Raw genomic sequence first — 20,263 nt, forward strand, 5'->3', positions numbered from 1 at the left:
CTAGTGGAGTGCTGCAGGGCTCAGTGCTGGGACCCCAGCTCTTTACAATATACATCAATGATTTAGATGAAGGAATTGAGTGTAATATCTCCAAGTTTACAGATGACACTAAACTGGGTGGTGGTGAGCTGTGAGGAGGATGCTAAGAGGCTGCAGGATGACTTGGACAGGTTAGGTGAGTGGGCAAATGCATGGCAGATGCAGTATAATATGGATAAATGTGAGATTATCCACTTTGGGGACAAAAACAAAGCGGCAGAATATTATCTGAATGGTGGCAGATTAGGAAAAGGGGAGGTGCACCGAGACCTGGATGTCATGGTTCATCAGTCATTGAAAGTTGGCATACGGGTACAGTAGCGGTGAAGAAGGCAAATGGTATGTTGGCCTTCATAGCTAGGGGATTTGAGTATAGGAGCAGGTAGGTCTTACTGCAGCTGTACAGGGCCTTGGTGAGGCCTCACCTGGAATATTGTGTTCAGTTTTGATCTCCTAATCTGAGGAATAATGTTCTTGCTATTGAGGGAGTGCAGCGAAGGTTCACCAGACTGATTCCCGGGATGGATGGACTGACATATGAGGAGAGACTAGATCGACTGAGCCTTTATACATTGGAGTTTAGAAGGATGAGAGGGGATCTCATAGAAACATATAAGATTCTGATGGGACTGGACAGGTTAGATGCAGGAAGAATGTTCCCGATGTTGAGGAAGTCCAGAACCAGGGGACACAGACTAAGGATAAGGGGTAGGCCATTTATGACTGAGATGAGGAGAAATTTCTTCACTCAGAGAGTTGTTAACCTGTGGAATTCCCTACCGCAGAGAGTTGTTGATGCCAGTTCATTGGATATATTCAAGAGGGAGTTAGATGTGGCCCTTACGGCTAAAGGGATCAAAGGGTATGGAGAGAAAGCAGGAAAGGGGTACTGAGGGAATGATCAGCCTTGATCTTATTGAATGGTGGTGCAGACTCGAAGGACCAAATGGCCTACTCCTGCACCTATTTTCTATGTTTCTATGTTTTTATCCATTGTACACGACTCGGCAAAGATCTATGTTCTGGCACAGCAGAGCTCAGAGCATGATTTCTCAAATACATATGCAACATTCTCCACACAGGGCCTAGAATGACAATTATTGGAACTAGGTTCAGCTATGATGCCCTTCACTTTGGAATAGCCTACTAATACACATTGTTTCGGTTCACAGGTGATAAATGGCTATTTGGACCCACACCCAATAGATAAGACTTTGAGAGATTTAGTGTTGGCTCTTTAAAAATAAAATGTTCCAACAGAAAAAACGGCAGCATTTGCAACTTAGTTTTCTATATTTTGCAGCACAATAACAATGTTGCGTCGACAAAACTCAAGTATAATTTGCCCATTAGCAATTAACTCAGAAATGTCTTTGCTGTGTGAAAACTCCTCCCCATCCACTCATTGCTGCTTAAACACATGCTGCACTGGCAAGATTCTAGCTGCACTTTCTGTTTAAAACATTTGACAGTAAGCCTGACCTTCTCTTGGCCTCGTGTAGAAAAAAAAAACATTTTAAGTAGCAGGAACCTAATTAATCAAAGTAGAACTAATTACGTAAAGTTAAAAACCAAAAGCAAGGTTGTGAAAAAAAAATGTGCTACGAACACAGGGAAAATGATAAAATTAGAACTCTCAGGAAGATAGATCATCTTATCACAGTATAAACCGGACAGTTGGGAAAAATGCACTCCAAGGCTAGGTCACATGGGGTGGTAAGAGATTACGGGAAACAAAAGACAATTGAAAAACATCTCAACTGGTTGAAAATGGTTAGGCCAAGAGGAGAAGAGTTCGCTGACCTGAGAATGATGTAGCACGTAACTTATCAGATAAAAGGCGCCCGGGGAGGTAACGAAGTTTGCTGTCAATATAATTGTATTAACCAATTAATCATGGGAGTTGGGCGAAAATTTTGTGACGCGGCAGAGAAACAACCAATGGAAAGCCTCCATGCGGAACTTCATGATTTTGTATGTATTTTGACTATATAAAAACAGTAACCCGACGATTGTTCAGGGAGAACAGCTGGTTTGTGCCACCAAGTTACTGAATTCGTGTGGAAGCTGTCTCTCCCTCGATCGAGTACTTAATAAACTATTATTTTCTCCAACACAGACTTGTGTCGAGTATCTTTGTAATACTCCACATCACCTCGTCACTGTTAATTCTAAAAATATCTGAAAGTCATCAACTCTCTTCCTGTGTCTTGTCCCCTTTGACATCTTACCTCGTATCTATTATCTCCAAATACAATTTAATCAAACATTGGGCACTTCACTTACTGCCAAGAGGAATATCTAACCTCAGTGAGACATAATGAAAGGCTTGCCATGATAGTTTTCAGTTAGCATGTCGAAGGAGAGTTGCTGGAGAGAAAGAGAATTGATAGGAAAAAAAATCTCAAATTTGGCAGAGTTTTTGACACCCATTCTGTGCCAATTTGGCACTGAGCTCGAGCAGCAGTTGCATGTTATGTTGGTTTTCAGGGAGAATGGAAAAAATGTTAACTGGAGGTTCCACTCCTCATTGCTATTTAGTGTGGCCCCCCCAACGCCTGCCCCCAACCAAACCTCGGACCAACTACCATCAAGGGTTCTACCCAGCGCCGAGCCGGCGGCCAACATCTCGCCGTAGGCAACTAGGCCCATATGGTAGAGCCTGGTCTCCAGTCATCTTGGACCTCCTTGCCACTGGACCAAGACCTTGCTCAGCTAAGCCCGTGTGGTAGCCGGTGTACAACGACCACCCCACATTAAAAGAACTCACGCACAGGCATCTTCCACTCCTCTAACATGAAGTTCGGGACCTGGACCATCTGTCCCACCTGTGACAGAGACTGTGGTTCTTGTATTGGACTATACAGCCACCTAAGAACATGTTAAGAGTGGTACAAGTCTTCCTCGATTCCAAGGGACTGCCTATGAATGAGCTGGGTGCGGACATGAGCAAGAACAGGAACTATGCGATTGTGATGCCCTTCAAATTCAACAAGCCTGCCAATCCTGTCTCGGCTAAATAGGAAGAATAGCTACTTGGATGAAGTACAACTGGGTGCCATGCACTTGTGAAACCAAACCCAGACAAAATTTATAGCTTCAGGAGTGGAGAAAAATTTGAGGTAAAAAGCTGCACAGGTTCGATCTCCAAAATCCGGATTTCTGGAATCCAGAATGTTCCGGAATCCGGACACCGGGCCGATTTGTGGCGGGGTCGCCCGGAAACCGTAAAATGTTCCGATATCCGGATTCCCCCCGCCTCGGCGAACCGGCTTCGCCCCGGCACGACATCGCCCGCCCCGACATTGGACGGCCCGACCTTGGCCCGTCCCGATCTCGGCCCCGCCCCGACCTCGGCCCGGCCCCCGCTCCCTCCCACCTCGGCTGCCCGACCCCACCTACCTCGGGCCAGACAAGGAACTCCTCCACGGCAGTGGGCCCCGCCCGATCAGGTCCTCTTCAGCGGGGCCCGCGCGAACAACTCCACGGCGGCGAGACCTCGCCTGAACACTCGAGCAACTCATTGACGAGCACCCCACCCCCTCCCCCTTTCTGATATTCTGAAATCCGGAAAGACCCGCACCTGGGCTCGGGTAGTTCCGACTTCGTGACGACAGAAAGATGTTCCAAAATCCGGCAAAATGCAAAATCCGGAACGTCTTCGGCCCCGAGGGTTCCAGATTCGGGGCGCTGCACCTGTACCACATTTCACACAATAATTAATTATGTTGTGCTACAGTTGGCCTTAATTATTACAGTATCTTTCCGTCTGGCCTGATTTTGGTTTAAATTGACAGTGAATCTGGTAAACAGCTTGTGAATTTACAGACAGCTGGTGTGAATTCTCAGCCATAGAATGTGAAAAAGGAGCTTGCTTATTAATCTTATTGAAAAAATCTCCATACTTATGATTGACAACAGAAGCTATGTCATTAGCACATCATTGTGCACGTCTAGTAAAATGATGGCTTCTATTTTCAGTCACCTTTTGAACCACATTAATTAAATCTGTCAATATTTGAATTAAGGACCAGTTGAAGAATTTTGGATATCTGTGGGTTATTATCAATTACTACTGAGAGCTTCCCTATAAAATATGACTTTTTTTTCAGGATTGTTTCCTGAATCTGTAGTTAACAGTTTTTCATTCTTACTTTTGATAGCTAAGTGGTTGCTGACAGTTCACGGCTCAATTGTACACCTAGTAAATGAACATTGAGCCTGTGTTCTCTATCTCTCTGAAGAAGGAACTCTATGATCAGCACTTGGGCAAATCTTACTTCTTGAATTCCTAAAACTCGCCATCAGACAGGCAGTCTTTCTCCCTCTCTATTTTACCGACAGTACTTTACTCAGATATTGCTTCTGAGTTTTCCTCTTTTTCCTCCAAAACTTTAAATATGGCATCTTATGCTTTTTTTCTTCCTCACCGATTCACTATGGTCTTTCAGGAAAGAGAACCAGCCAAAGCTGCCTGGTCTAGTCTACCTAGTCTTGCACCATGTGATTGACTCTAAAAGCCCTTTAAAAGTATCCTAGCAAGTTAACAATAAGGAATAAATGCAGCCTTGCTAGTGTCATCAACATTCCAGAACATTTTTATAAAAAATCATTCAGAGTTGTTTCAGATGAATCTAGCATTTTAAGAATGTTTGCTGTTGGGGTTGTCAGTCTGAACCCAAGATAAAATGTCTGCGACATTTTCTTTTAATAAGGCGTGATTGCCGAGATTATTTTTGAAGTTATAATGCACAGCCATTGCAAGGGAGGTTGCAAAGGAACCCGCCTGATTTTCCTCCACTACACTGAATGGAAACAAAATTGTCTGGGTTTCTTTGCATGCATGCATGCACACCAAGCTACAGAATTTTCCAATCTTCACTCCATCTAGGTGATCTAGTGCACCAGGGTGTCGACCCAGGAAATTTACCCTTGTGACTTGTGTTAATACGGGTTTTGCGTTGCTAGGGGAATTTCGCTATCTGCATTCCAAATGATTGATTTTCTTAGTTTACAAAGATTTAAGTCAATCAGCTGCAAGAAATGAAATTTTCCTATATCTAGGTAATACAGAATATGCAATGGACAGGAAACGCACGCACGCAAACTGTTTATTATATTATAGACGAGTATGTGTATATATATATTTTCTTCGCATTTTCAATTTATTTTTTACTTACTTTTTCGCTGATTTCGGGTTGCTTCACATGACATCACAACGTCTCATTACGTCTATGCTGATACGTTCACCCAAATTCAGCAAAAAAAAAAATTGAAGTAAAAATTTATTTAAATTCTATTTTTTAGAAAAAAAATCAACTTGAACAGTTTGTGTCAGTAAAACACGTCAGGAGTGGGTAGGTCAAGAGGCATTAAGCACTTTTGTTATTGCCACCGAAGTCACGCGATGCTCACGGGTTCTGTGGCTCACACTAATCATTGGTTATTTTTAGTAATGTCCCACTTCCTAGAGTAGATCATCTGTGTAGAGCCTCTGCCTATTTCCTCGGAATATTTTGGTACCAGTTCATCTTTCTCATTTAATTACAGCAGAATAAGAATCCCTCTACTGACCCACAGTCCCTTTCGGGTTTCCTCAGTCATCCACCAACTGCAGCTCATAAGAACATAAGAAATAGGAGCAGGAGTAGGCCATACAGCCTCCCGAGCCTGCTCCGCCATTTAATACGATCATGATTGATCCGATCATGAAGTAAGAACAAGTAAATATCCTCTGTACTCCTGTGGGGCTGTTTGAAGCTAGCTGCATGGAGATTGATGAAAAATATGCATTGAAAAATTCTCCCTCAGGTTAATTTCCCCTCTTCCATGTAGGTAGTGCCTGCCATTTTCTGGTACCTTTCCCTCCATAGTCTGGATAAGATTAGATGCTCAACGGATGGGAGAAATCAAAATAGATCTCATTCCAACTTAGTGCCATACATTGATACATTTTTGGGAACAGAGGGAATTAGGGTATATGGGGATAGTATGGAAAGGTGGAGTTGAGGTAGAAGATCAGCCATGAACTTGATGAATGGTGGAGCAGGCTCGAGGGGCCACATGGCCTACTCCAGCTCCTATTTCTTATATTCTTATGGATGCTCGAACACATGGTGTTGTTTCAGCAAGGGGTGGGAAGAATCAAATGGTACAGAATGGAATACTTTATTGGCACATTATTGAGGAAAAGTAGGAGGAATCTATGGTAAACCTGACACTAGTATAGATTGCTGCCAACGTCAAAGTGGAGTGAGAAAACTGCGGTTTACTCCACATACCACTATGAACAGTCAAAGAAGCTTGTGCAAGAGAAGTTAATTGCCTTAATATAATACTACATCACATTACGTGCTTTAAACAACGGCTTTGAAAAATCTGAATTTGCCTATATTACAAAGTACTTTTTAATATTCAAAACCTCCTGAAACTATTTTTAAAATTCTCATATGCGTTTTAAAAAGGACTTTTTTTTTAGCACACTGTATTATATCAAAGAATTCCCATCCAGGCTCTTGCCATGATCATCCATTCTCATCTGTGGAGATAATCATGATCATTTAGGTCATCTGGGAGAGCAATCTTCCTAGACCTCAAGGTACCTCTGTGTCTCAAGGCATTTGAAGGAGCCATCATCATCATCGAGGAGTTATTTGTTTCCTGGTCTTGGAACCTCTAATTTAAAATGAGTCATTTAAAAAAAGTCAAGTGGCTATTCTAAAGTGTAGTACTGTGCGCTGTCATTTTTTAATCTTCATTTATCAATCTGACTAGGATTAGTTCATAATTCTGATACTTGCAAGTTAAATGGCTGTCTTCCCTCCAGTACATCTATTAACGAATGGATAATGTTGGCACCAGATATTTTGCTTATTCAGCATGCTACATAACTAAAACCCCACAATAAAATCTAGGGGTATCTACAGAAATCATTGACTTAGTTTTGTTTAAATAGATTATTTAGACATCTTAGCACCTTAAAACGAGCTACTGTGGAGAAACCTAGCAAGCAGAAATGAATTGCTATTTACTAAATCCCTGTATATGTTGTAACTCGAGCAATTCTGGGACATGCATTGTGGGCTGTGGTTATAGTGGGATTGAAACACCTGAAAAACAGGTGTCTCTTGGTGTCTTCCAAGGATTGATTTCCCATTGCTAAGAGCCCATGTAAATGCGACACCATTTGATTGGTACTCACACTGAAATCTTAGCGTTCATTCTTCAACTAATAAAGTTCATTACCATTTGAACCCAGATTTCTTAATACCGGCAAAGTTTTACAAAACATTTTACCTTTTCTTCTGCAATGACCTCAACTTGACAATCTTGTTCAAACACAATTAGACTTTTATTTACTTTGAAAATTATGTTTGTCAACAGATCGTCAGAATTCAACTTTGCAAAAATCAAGCATCCATTATCAACCATAATTAAGTGAAGATGTAACCTAACAAACTGTGGATCCTCAGTGAAGAAAGCACATAGCAAACTGCAGATCCAGTCTATCCCATGAGTACAATGGAACAGGCACAGAGCAAACCATGGTTCCTACATGGACAATCAGTGCACGCAACCAGTCACTGTAGCCGAAGGATTATATAAGACAGTGGTCCACTAAATGGATTTTTTTTTAAAGAAATGTTTTTCGTCAGAAAATAAACTAGTTACTTTTGTATGAGATATGTCCAAGAAACCACATTTTTTGCTGGCTTAATGAGACTGTGCTGAGATATATTAGGAGTTCACAAAACCAGGACAATTGCTGAATTCATCAGAGTTACATCATTGTGGCATATGGATTTTTGATGCAAACTCAGTCTTCATCAGATGCCAACACGACTGTTCAGGAGCACCATACACTCCATCGTAGAAACGTATACCGACCTGCCTCCATGCGTTACTGAGGGTGATGAACAATAGTCTGATTATCGAATTAATACTAGTGCTGTGTCAAATATGTGCGTCACTTTCAACTTCTGAAAATGTAAAGAGCTTACAAAGTATTTTTCATTCTCGGGGTATTTGATCGGTGGGGTTATGTGCTTGCACCTAGTATCTGCTCCACTGGCTGTGCCGTGCAGCACGTAGCTGGTGGAGGAATAGTGCATCAGAGGAATTACACGTGACGCGCACTGATTTAGCATGACGTCACGTACACAATGACATTACTGGATATTTTTCTATTTTTGTTTGCATTGGCATGCATACAAATGACAAAATTGTGTATTTGACACAACTCTAGTTGATGCACTTGCTTGAATACTCTAGGTGGTTTTCTGCTGCTAAACGAAAGATGGTTCAAATATATTTGGGTTTTTTTCAAAAAGATGAAGGATAACATCAACATTTACAAGTCTCCACTTCAAATATCAAATGTTTTGTGTTTCAGAAGACAACTAAGCACTAAAGGTTAGAAATTCTATTGACACAAGATCCAGGGCCATGTACATCTTTTTAAGAGGGTATACAATGTGGGAAATGAACAGGAGAAAGTAACAATCTAAAGGTCTGATTCACCATCTGTCTGGAAACATCACTTACACTGTAGTGTTCCATCGCACTTGCTGTTTCTGCCTCTAGAATAATGACACAGCTCACTAGTAGTTGCAATAGAGCTCTGCAACAATACAGTGACCTGTAAATTCTGTCTCTCTGAACCCAACTGTTTTGACATTGACAAGCACTGGACCGGTACATTATGCCCTGGACCTGAAGTGAGAAGTTCCTCATCATTGGTAGGGATAAGTTAGGATTGCAGTGTGGTTTTCTGCGAATAAACGTGATGATTGGTCCAGTAGATCCTGTAATTCAGAACATAAATCCTATTTCCAGCTTTTCCTGCAGAATCCCGTAGTTCATGTACTTTGCACAAAAGTTTGTTTAAAAAAAAGTAGCTATGGGTAAAGTTAGCAAAACTTGATTGGGATTCTCACACCTCTTAATAGATGTAGTCCGAATAAAAGCACAAACAGATTTATTATGAGGGAGGGGGGAAAGAACTCTGTTTTGAGGTGGAAAGGAGAAAGAAGAGAGACTTACAGGAAAGACTTCATATCTAACCCTCGATTACGGAGCTGTCCCATCACGTAATCCCAGCTCCCAGGATTGGAACGGCTGCGACCTCCGGCTGTGCGATTGCGTGAGCCCGTCAAACCGCTTGGCCTGTGCTGGGCTCTGTAGGGAGACCTGCTGCCCGAGGTTGTCTGCTGTTGTAACTGGAGCTGCCCAAGGCTCTGGCTGGTGGTGGGCTGGCTGTGGGCAGGTCTATGCTGTTGCAGCGGCTGCTGGAGGCTCTGCTGCCTCTGCAGCGTCCGAGGTCGCGGGCATTTCAGCTGTTGGTCGCCCGGCGGCGTAGATATGTGTTCTAACGTGGAGGCTGCTGACAGGGATGGCTCATCCAAGCTAACAGAACAGCAGGACAGAAGAGTGGAGAGAAAGAGTAAAGGGAGAAAACAGAAAGCAAAGCAGAGTTAGCTAACAATCACCTGTAGCGAAGTTCAGCAATGCGAGTTGAGTTTGTTGGATACCTGGCTTTGCTTTGCACTCAGATCATTAACACAACATTATTGATAGGCAATTCTCATTTCCTGTAAAGTGCCTCATTTGTCTCATTACTGCACAATTACAATACAATGCATCAATTCCAATATAAATGATTCCTGCTCTGGCCCTCCGCATCACGATGAGCCTATGTCTTGCTTCACGTGTTGGGACACAGCAGGTGAGCAAACCTGAACAGAAATGCACTTGGACATGTATGGATCTCAGGTGTGCTAGAAACAAAACAGCTTTAGCTACGGAGTGAACATCCTTCCCCCAGCACTGGCAGACAGTAGTTAGCAAAACCAGCATCAGGACCAAAATTATTGAGTGTTAGGGAGTTAAACGTAATAGTGCTTAGGAGTGACAAACATTCAATTGCCAGAAATAACGTGACTTAGTAAAAACACATGCTACACAGAGATGACAATGGAAAGTAACGTGCCCCAAGAATCTTATTTTTTCACATATTTACACCTTATATTTCTCCATAGCTTTTTGTTCACATTAAACACCACCAGAGCACTTTTAATATAATACTTGATGGTAGCCATGTTTTCAATGTTAGATGTAGAGCGAAAACCCATAAAATCGGGGCAAGATTAAAGCTTTGTCAGTGGTAACCTCCTTAGTGTGGCTGTACAAAGAAAGCAATGTCAAGAGATTATAAATTAGCGAGAGAGAAAAAGAAAGTTAAAATTGCTGTAGTTTTTTTCCAGAGGGAATTTGACCTTTGGTCCTCTTAATTTAAATACGTGTTTGTTTATAAAGAAAATCACTGCCAACCCCTTATTATTCAACGGTCTTTTAATACCTGTGGAAGATACAAGGCTTTAAAACACAGTCAATTTTTGGACTTGCAGTTTCCTTTATCCTAGATGCCCTAAAGCATGACCAACTGAAGCAACTGTCATCGAAGGACCTTACATCTCTGCAGAGAGAGATTTCCTGCATGGACACAGGCTATAGCTAGCACTGGGTATATTCTCCTCAGCCAGGTTGTCAACACACATGAGCTAGATGGCATTACTCTGCTCCTACTCATTTATTGCACAGTCTTGCAGGCAGATTGCAAGCTATCCCAAAATATCAACTTTATTTTAACACCACAATTACTTTGGGTACCCAGGGTGGAGGGGAAAAACTATTGCTTTTAAAAACCTGTGTGTGTGCAAGATAACCATGTAAAATCCCACTTCAGTGTACAAGATGGAAGCTAGTCTAATCTTTAGTTATTTTTAATAGTAGGTTTTTATCGGTGTCGAAAAAAATGGGCAGAGTTACATTCCATTTTATTTTGTGCTAACTGAGGTCATGGGAGTGCTGGGAGATGGAGCACTTTCCATTCCTGTACTTCTTGCAACATGCACTCCCAGGTCTGGAACAGCTTTGTTATATGCACAGTAAAACTCCTTCAACAAAGCCCAATCGTATCAGTGCATCTCTAATGCACCGACCTTTCCATTTCCCACACCAGCCATTCTATGACCTCTCTGAGTAAGATTGCCAATTAATGCTAAATGAGGGGCTGTTTTTGTGCTGTGAGTCAATGCGCGCTAGCAATTAAATTGCGAGTACTGAAACTGCACATCACAAAGAGTCCTTGCAGCAGGCAGACAGAGCAGAATGAATTCCACCCACCTGAGCAGGACTCAAACCCAGGTTAGATGTGAAAAGTCAGTGTCTTTAACACGCCACACCACCTACCCTGTTTATGATCCATTTTTGTGCTGGTAGGGGCTTGTCAGTGCAGGCTGGGACCAACCTGAAGTGTGAATACGTTGAAATAAAAGAATTAAAAGTCAAAATAAAAAGATCAAACAATTGCCACATCATTGCTATAGGTTGATCAAGAAACAATCTACAATTGGACTCAGCAAGAAATGCTGGGTCCAATATATATTATAGATGATGAAAGATCTTCAATTCAGTCATAGGACTATCCTAAGCATGTGCTTGTTTTTAAATTGCTCAAATATTTATTCAAACATAAAACACAAATTTTGACCGAAGTCAATGGGCAAAATGGGCACATGAATTGGTGAAGAATGCTTTCCTTTCTTATTTTCCTTCCTCCCCACCACCCAATTCTAAATAAAAGCAGAAAACAGTCAATAAGTTTGCATTGTCATGTACCGGCACCTTTTAAAAAGATCAGCAGTAAGCAGAGTCTATGAAGCTGCAGCATGCAACAGAGTCTACATGCTTGACAAGTGGTGTGGGCGAGCTAAGCACATGACAGTCACCCAGTTGAGTCCTTAAGGTGAGGCTAGTTCTTAAATATGGGTATGAGATTAGGACAAATGTAAAGCCATATTTCAGTTATAGCTGCAACTTAACACTTATTTTCTGAAGGGTCCAATGTTCATTTGCAAATTTAAATAGTGCACGCCTGGAGATCCTTATGATCCCTAAAGTTTAAAGTGAATTAAATAACCCCCTCCCCCCTCCTTCCCAATATTTCACCCAAAGAATGTACACATTTCAAAAGTTGGTTGTGAACTCCTGTCAGGCCACTGTAAACATGCTGTCAGTTGCCAGTACTGTACTGCTTAACACAGCACTTATATGAGGCAGCTGGTAAAAAGACCAGAGCACAATGCAGCACCAACGCTGAACAGGGGGATAAACATGGCACTAAGTGGCAATTATGCACTTACCGTAGATTAGCTAGCACATAGCACATTTAGATCAAACAGAGGACACACACACAAGCTGCTTTTCAGAGCTTTTCAATAGGCACAGCAATAAATGTCTGAAATAGGTAATAGAAGCGTTTATATTGTTAAGTCTCTTTCTCAGGATCACATAAGCTCACACAAGCACTCTCACTCATCCATTAGAGATCGACTTCTGGAGCACAATTCATCACGCTGTAGTGGTGCTCTTCATGGTTCAATGCTGTTTGCATTTCTATGTCCAGGTGTATAAAACAATCGTTGAGATTCCAACACAATCATAAATGACCTTTCTTGATAATGTAAATCATTTTAGAATATGAAAAAATTAACAAAGGAGATGCAAGTTTGAGTCCATGAATTTTCAGATTGGTGTATGTCCATAAATTAACATACTAACTCGGCCATAAATCCCAGGACAGTGTATATTCCAGAAATAAATACTGTAACAAGGCCAAGGGTTTCCACTCGATGCATTCTTGCACAACTACTTATGTTCCTAAGGCACTCCTTACCTAAAGAAAGGCATCTCAGTGCAAGAACGGTTTACAGAGCTTGCGCTCTGATACCAGAGCAATTTTTACATTTCAACAATCATTCTCACATCTGAGTTCAGCCATCGCTTTCAAACAAAACAATCATAATATAAACCCACCCATGCATAAGCACATCACTCAAATTTCACTCTGAATCTACTTGTGCAGTCACTTATGTTTTGCTGTAATACTCAACTTGAATTTATATAGTGCCATTAATATATCACAAAGTACTTCACAGAGGAGAAACAAATGCTGAGCAGCAATAGAAGAATTGGGAGAGATGACTGAAAGCACAGTTGAAGAGATATGCTTTGAAAGGAGGGAAGAGAAATAAACAGAGAGAGATAAACAAGACTGAGAGGAGCAGGAAGGAACTTCCAGGAATTAGGGTCAAGGTGGCCAAAGAATATGGCACTACGATGCAGCAGAGTGACAGGATGCATAGTCAACCAGAGTTGGAGGACTGATGAACACAGGCAAAGACGCAGGGCTGGAGGAGGTTGAAGAGATAGGGTGTGTTAATTCTGCGGAAGGACTTGTAAAATGAGGATAATGATTTTGCACATTCATTGGATTTGGAGATGGGAAGTGAACAGGCTTGCAAGGGCTTACAAGGACAGGGACAAGGAACGAGAAGCATTTTACAGGATGCAGGCCTAGGGGTTTGAGAGACAATTTAGAGGCTTTAAGCAGGGTGCAGCTTGAGGGACTGGTAAGATGTTTGGTCAGAGAAGTTAAGATAACAAAGGTGTGCATCAGTGGTGGTGGGGCCAAGGCAAGGCTGGAGGTGGATGAAGTTATGGAATTAGAATCAAACAGCCTAGATGACAAATTGGATGCCAGACTTGAAGCTCAGCTCATAGAAACATAGAAACATAGAAAATAGGTGCAGGAGCAGGCCATTCGGCCCTTCTAGCCTGCACCACCATTCAATATGATCATGGCTGATCATGCAACTTCAGTACCCCATTCCTGCTTTCTCTCCATACCCCTTGATCCCTTTAGCTGTAAGGGCCACATCTAACTCCCTTTTGAATATATCCAACGAACTGGACTCAACAACTTTCTGTGGCAGAGAATTCCATAGGTTCACCACTCTCTGGGTGAAGAAGTTTCTCCTCATCTCGGTCCTAAATGGCTTACCCCTTATCCTTAGACTGTGACCCCCTGGTTCTGGACTTCCCCAACATCGGGAACATTCTTCCTGCATTTAACCTGTCCAGTCCAGTCAGAATTTTATAAGTTTCTATGAGATCCCCTCTCATTCTTCTAAATTCCAGTGGTGGCACAGGACATTGTTGAGCTCAGCCTGAGCAAGCAGCCAGCAGAGGTGGATGGAGTTGGGAGGACAAGGCGACAGTTTTTTTGGTGGGAGCCAAACAAGATGGTTTCATTCCTGCCAATGTTAAAGAAAGACTTGGATTTATAGAGCGCCTTTCATGACCACCGGACGTCTCAAAGCACTTTACAGCCAATGAAGTACTTTTGGAGTGTGGTCACTGTTGTAATGTTTGGTTGAAGAATGCTCTGGTTCCTCCATGACTTTGTTTGATTGCGAGAAGCAATCTAGCAGCACAGCGGTGGTCATGGAGATATAGCTGTACATTAACATACCATGTTTATGGATAATGTCAGTGAAGGACATTAGGAAAATGAGGAAACAGGAATGAGCATGGAATTTTGGGATATTGCTGATGTAACCACAGATGTGTGTGTGTGATGTTTATACACCTGCCTTGCACAAACATTCCAAGAGAAAACATTGATGTCAAATAGAGACAACTGATAGATTCACAAAAGCAAAGGGGGACATCTCCCCTTAGCACAAGCTGCTGAGAGAGTGAATTGTCACACATGAGCAACGGTTATTTGGAGACATTTTATAAATAAAACAAAACCAAATAACTAACCAGATGAACAAACAAAATAAAGACATCAAATTAAATGGCAGTTAGATCTGCTGACTTGTTTACATGGCAGATGTCCCTGGAGAATGAGTATTTTTACATTGCACTTTTTAGGAACTTATTTTTCAAACAAACATTTGAAGATAAGAACATAAGAAATAGGAACAGGAGTAGGCCATACGGCCCCTCAAGCCTGCTCCGCCATTCAATACGATCATGGCTGATCCGATCATGGACTCAGCTCCACTTCCCCATCCGGTCCCCATAACTCCTTATCACCTATCGTTTAAGAAACTGTCTATTTCTGTCTTAAATTTATTCAATGTCCCAGCTTCCACAGCTCTCTGAAGCAGCGAATTCCACAGATTTACAACCCTCAGAGAAGAAATGTCTCCTCATCTCAGTTTTAAATGGGCGGTCCCTTCTTGATGACTTTTGTCTTTACAATTTTTATAGTTGATGAAAGCACTTGTTTACTCCTTGCTTTTAATTCTTCTGCCCTCCCATGCTCTATTAGAGAGCTGCTCTCCCATGCCCCGGGCAAAGCTCTCTACCCCTCCTATGCCATAAATAATTTTGCACCCTTTCTATGCTTTGTACAGGGTGGAAGTCTGCTCCCAGGTACTTGCCAATAATAGTTTTTAGTTGGCTGTTGGAAAGTGGCCATAAGCTGTTTCAAGTGATTTGCCTTTCCATTTTCTTTCTGTCAATTTGTCCCAGGGAAGCCCTTGGATGTCCGAATCAGGAACAGGAACTTGACATACTGGGATTCATCAGTGTAAAACGAACTACAGCTCTGGGGTATTGTAAATGCAAATCAGGTAATTAACTTGCACACAATTGCATGCACCAGGTTTGTTGCTATAGATTAATCACGACCAGGTTAATTTGGCAACGCATCAATGCAAATAAAACATGCTCGAGTTTACCTTTTTTTAGTCGAAATAATAAAAGTTATCATCCCTCGTCACTTTCCATGTCACTGACATCTGTGAATTCATCCTTTTACAGCTTTATTGGCCAGTATTTCAACCTACTCCTACAAACCCACTACCTGACACAGCAAATATTAGTGCCATTTTCCAGGTACATGCTAGCTAAACTTATACTCCTTTGAAATGTACTTAGTCAGGCTGTGGTTGTCATTGGAATCACAGTATCCTCTTTAGACTCTGATCTAAAACTCTGAGTCTTTGTTTGCAATGAATTAGGGGATTTGAGTATAAGAGCAGGGAGGTCTTACAGCAGTTGTACAGGGCCTTGGTGAGGCCTCACCTGGAATATTGTGTTAAGTTTTGGTCTCCTAACCTGAGGAAGGATGTTCTTGATATTGAGGGAGTGCAGCGAAGGTTCACCAGACTGATTCCCGGGATGGCTGGACTGACATATGAGGAGAGACTGGATCCACTGGGCCTTTATTCACTGGAGTTTAGAAGGATGAGAGGGGATCTCATAGAAACATATAAGATTCTGATGGGAAGAATGCGGGAAGAATGTTCCCGATACTGAGGAAGTCCAGAACCAGGGGTCACAGTCTAAGGATAAGGGGTAAGCCAGTTAGGACCGGGATGAGGAGAAACTTCTTCACTCAGAGAATTGTGAACCTGTGGAATTCTCTACTGCAGAAAGTTGTTGAAGCCAGTTCATTGGATATATTCAAGAGGAAGTTAGATGTGGCCCTTATGGGTATAGGGATCAAGGGGTATGGAGAGAAAGCAGGAAAGGGGTACTGAGGTGAATGATCAGCCATGATCTTATTGAATCGTGGTGCAGGCTCGAAGGGCCAAATGGCCTACTCCTGCACCTATTTTCTATGTTTCTATGAAAATAAAGCTGCGAACTGTTACAACAGATACAATGTTGAGCAGTAAAAGGCAATGGCCATGTGTTTGGTTTATGGCATGATATGCAAACTTAGTTGAAAAGCTAAACTCAACACATCCCAAACAGCACAAATGCCAAATAATGTTATAGGTATCTATGAGCGATACTCACTGTAGAACTAACAAGACACAAATTAAAAAACACTCACTAAGCTTTGAGCTATTCCGTGATGATAAATATACCCAGGATGTTTAAATCCAGTTGCTGTAGGCTGTTTTGCCTGAAGCAGCTTTTAGAATTGCTGCAGATGCCCAATACCAGAATTTATTATCTTTAAAAAAAAAAGATAATTTCAATATAATGAATGAGTATAAAATGTAATTTTTGAATTAAAAGCACTATTCTCCTTGAAGTGTCAGTATTCCAGTTCCTCATTCTTTTGCAGGATTGCAGTTTGTTCATCTGCAACAAAATGGTAATTTGAGCCAAAGCCCAGTGGTTCCATTAACCATGTACAATCTGCTCCATCGTCGAGCCTGCCCTCACTCATCTAACTGCCAGTAGGAAAATTAAGTTCTGAAAAATTTTCCCTGATAACTTCCTACCCAAAGGCATGCAAGCAAAATTCCAACATCAGTATTTAATGACATTTTGAGTGATTTTATAAAAAGGGTCAAATTAAATTCCCAATTAGATTGTGAAGAGGTGCAAAGCAACCAATTACTGTGTAAAACTACCAGTATCATTTATGTGACACAGCTGTATAACTTAAAAGTTGCTGGAGACTCTTCTCAACCGTGGTTTGTTTCTCTAAGAACATAAGAAAACATGGAACGATAAGTTAATTTGATCTCATCAAGTCCACCCTTTATACAGATCATGTACAATCTGACCGATCATGGACTCAACATCACTCATCCAATCTTCTTTGGAAAGTTCTACATAAATACTCCCTGATCCTCAAAGTTGATAGCAAAACTCAAAAATACGTATTGATCCTGACATCTTCACTGAGGAAAACTGCCCTCCACAGATGACAACCCATCTTTCCCAGATCCAGCAAAATATGAACCATTGTGCCCATGAAATATTTGATGATCTCAATGTATTATCTCAAAGCTCTCAAACTCTGTTTCTAACCAAAACCAATTGTTTAATTTTAACATCGGTGTTAGTTATATATTCCTGCTGATTGTCCTGATTCTAATTCTGTCTGGGTACATAGTCTAGGTCTTAATGCCAACTACTATATGCGTACAAGATACAAGTAAGTAACTAATTCATGTCTTGCACTGCATTATTTGGTCTCATCACCTGCAGTGTACTGGGGCGGACATGGTAAGCTTGGTAAACTCCATACAAAATGTGGCATATGAATCCCAATCTGGAAGAAACATGTCAATCGTGAAAGAGTCGTTATTTAACTGTTTAGATCTTTGTTGAGAATTACAGACAAACAAATAGCAGAACCTCCTCTACAAATGGAATGTCTCCTGTACAAAAAATCAAATGTGTGTGATGCATGAACTTGATGTAAACTTTTATGTGGTCATAAACTGCACGCTGATGCTAAACAAAGCCCCTTAGGGATTTAGGTTAAAGTCTAAAGCAAGCAATAAAATAATTTGCAAAATACGCTTAATTAAGTGATGAGTGAGGGCAACCTCACAACTGGGACACAGCACACAAAGAGGCTGAACACCCTTCCTTACCCAATTGTATAGTCCTGCTTATTACATGATTGAGAAACAACAAACTTATTAAAAATGTTACTTTTGGCAAATGAAGCTTATTTATGATGTCATGAGGAATTGGTTGTATTGTGTAAAGTAATTATTAGACAACAGTGTTGGAAATCCGTGGGGCCGTATGTTGCAGTTCTGGCGTTGGTCCTCCAGGAGTGCAGTGAAAGAGGTAGGATAATCGGATGAGACAGGTTGCCGTTCTGTGTACCAACTCTTTGTTGAACATATTCTGCGATGTTTCATCACTTGATGTCATGGGATTGTAGGACTTGTTCGAGCTAATTTGTGTGGTGCAGAGTGCTGTAGATTAGCATTGTGTGGTGTTGATCCATGCGGAGTGGTGTGAAATGGTCTTGCTTAATGTGGTGTTGGGGGAGATTTTCAGGCTGGGCAGAAACAAGACTCCCTCAAAATGGCAGACTATGACTTCCCAACCCATTCCTGTCAATGGTATGGCTGACACTACCTTCTCAAGGGTCTACTGCTGGCTGGGTGGTGCCTCTGCCTGAGACAGGTAGTAGGCCCTTCTAATATGAAAATTGAGGTCCAGTGCCTTATATAGGACCCCCTATTTTAGGACTAATTGGGTGGAGGGGTGCCGTGCATGCTCTGCCCAGTTTCACCTCTTGGTCTGGTCAACGTAGATTTCAATTATCTTTGTGAGGCCAGGAGGAGCAGGGGTACAAAAACAACCTAGGCTTCTGCCACACCATGTCCTCTCCCAATCCGAGATCAGAACCCCCTCATCCCCCACTCGACGTACAATTTTCTCGGCCTCGAGGCTGGCCAGTCTGCCCGAAATACAACAAAAGGGGCGCTAGTGGCCTCAGCTGCTAACCCTGCCGAAGAATCTGGGGTCAGGCGGAGGTCACCTCAGTAGCATATGTTTGGCATGCACTCACACCACTATCACCTCATTTTGTGTACCTGTGTCCACGCTTTTTTGGGCATATGCTTATAGATATATAAAGTATATATAAAATATATAATAGATAGATAGATATATAGATATAATAGATATAGATATATATAATATATAATAGAGATATATAATAGATACATATAATATATATTAAAAATAATATATATATATAATATAATCTAAAAATATATATATATATATATATATATAAAAAATATATATATTAGTAACTAAAACAAAAATTGCTAGGATTCTCAGAGGCTACGTGTGCAGTATAAAGATTAATAATTAACAGACACGGAATAGTTTCCTCCTTAGTCTTTGAACGGTTTCATTGGCACTAAGATTCAGATATGTGCAAAGATGGAAAAAAATCCTATAAACCTAGGCTTGTACACAATTCTTCCTAGAGTTTCCCTGAAGCTCCAGGAACATAGCTGTATCTTTCCTTTTCCATGGAAAAGATTGAGAGAGATCACCGGGACACCCATTCCTAACAGAGAATCAGGACAAATGGACATAGTCACCATTGGACCACCAGGGAAGCCAAGCACATCATAGACAGACAATGATAGAATAGTACAGCACAGAAGGAGGCCATTCTGCTTATCGAGTTTGTGCCGGCTCTTTCAAAGAGCAACCCAGTTAGTCCCTCTCTCCCGCTCTTTCCCCATATCCCTGCAATTTTCTTCTGCTTCAAGTTTTTATTCCATTCCCTTTTGAAGGCTATGAAGCATATGACAGACAAGGCACCACACACAAATAAGGTCGAATATCTACCCTTACAGGGAGGGTTTTAAAAAACAGAAATGCCACTAGCCACAAACACCAGCCATCATTGAAGAGTAACATTTAGCAAGTCATTGAGGATATATTGCCTCACTGCGGCAATTGCAAGGACCAGGTACTTGCACAAAAGGATATATATTTCCTTCCAAATGTATAATCTACTTATATTTAAATAGATAAAAGCATCTGAACCCACAGCCACCCAAAATTGATCCATGTCACATTTTCAGTTTGGTTCTGGTACAAGCTTGGCTGCAAATTAAAGTGACACCAAGTA

General features: G+C 41.4%; 1 protein-coding gene across 1 annotated transcript in view; it reads right to left on the minus strand.

The window, feature by feature from the left end:
• The window catches only part of LOC139279656 (synaptotagmin-7-like), a 287,107-nt gene that overhangs the window by 239,895 nt on the left and 26,949 nt on the right, over positions 1–20,263 (minus strand). Inside the window, exon 5 of the mRNA XM_070898762.1 lies at positions 9,082–9,444. Coding sequence (XP_070754863.1) covers positions 9,082–9,444 — 363 coding nt within the window. The remainder of the gene's footprint in view (positions 1–9,081; positions 9,445–20,263) is intronic.

The sequence above is a fragment of the Pristiophorus japonicus genome, chromosome 14, assembly GCF_044704955.1.
Source record: "Pristiophorus japonicus isolate sPriJap1 chromosome 14, sPriJap1.hap1, whole genome shotgun sequence".
NCBI classification, from domain to species: Eukaryota; Metazoa; Chordata; class Chondrichthyes; family Pristiophoridae; genus Pristiophorus; species Pristiophorus japonicus.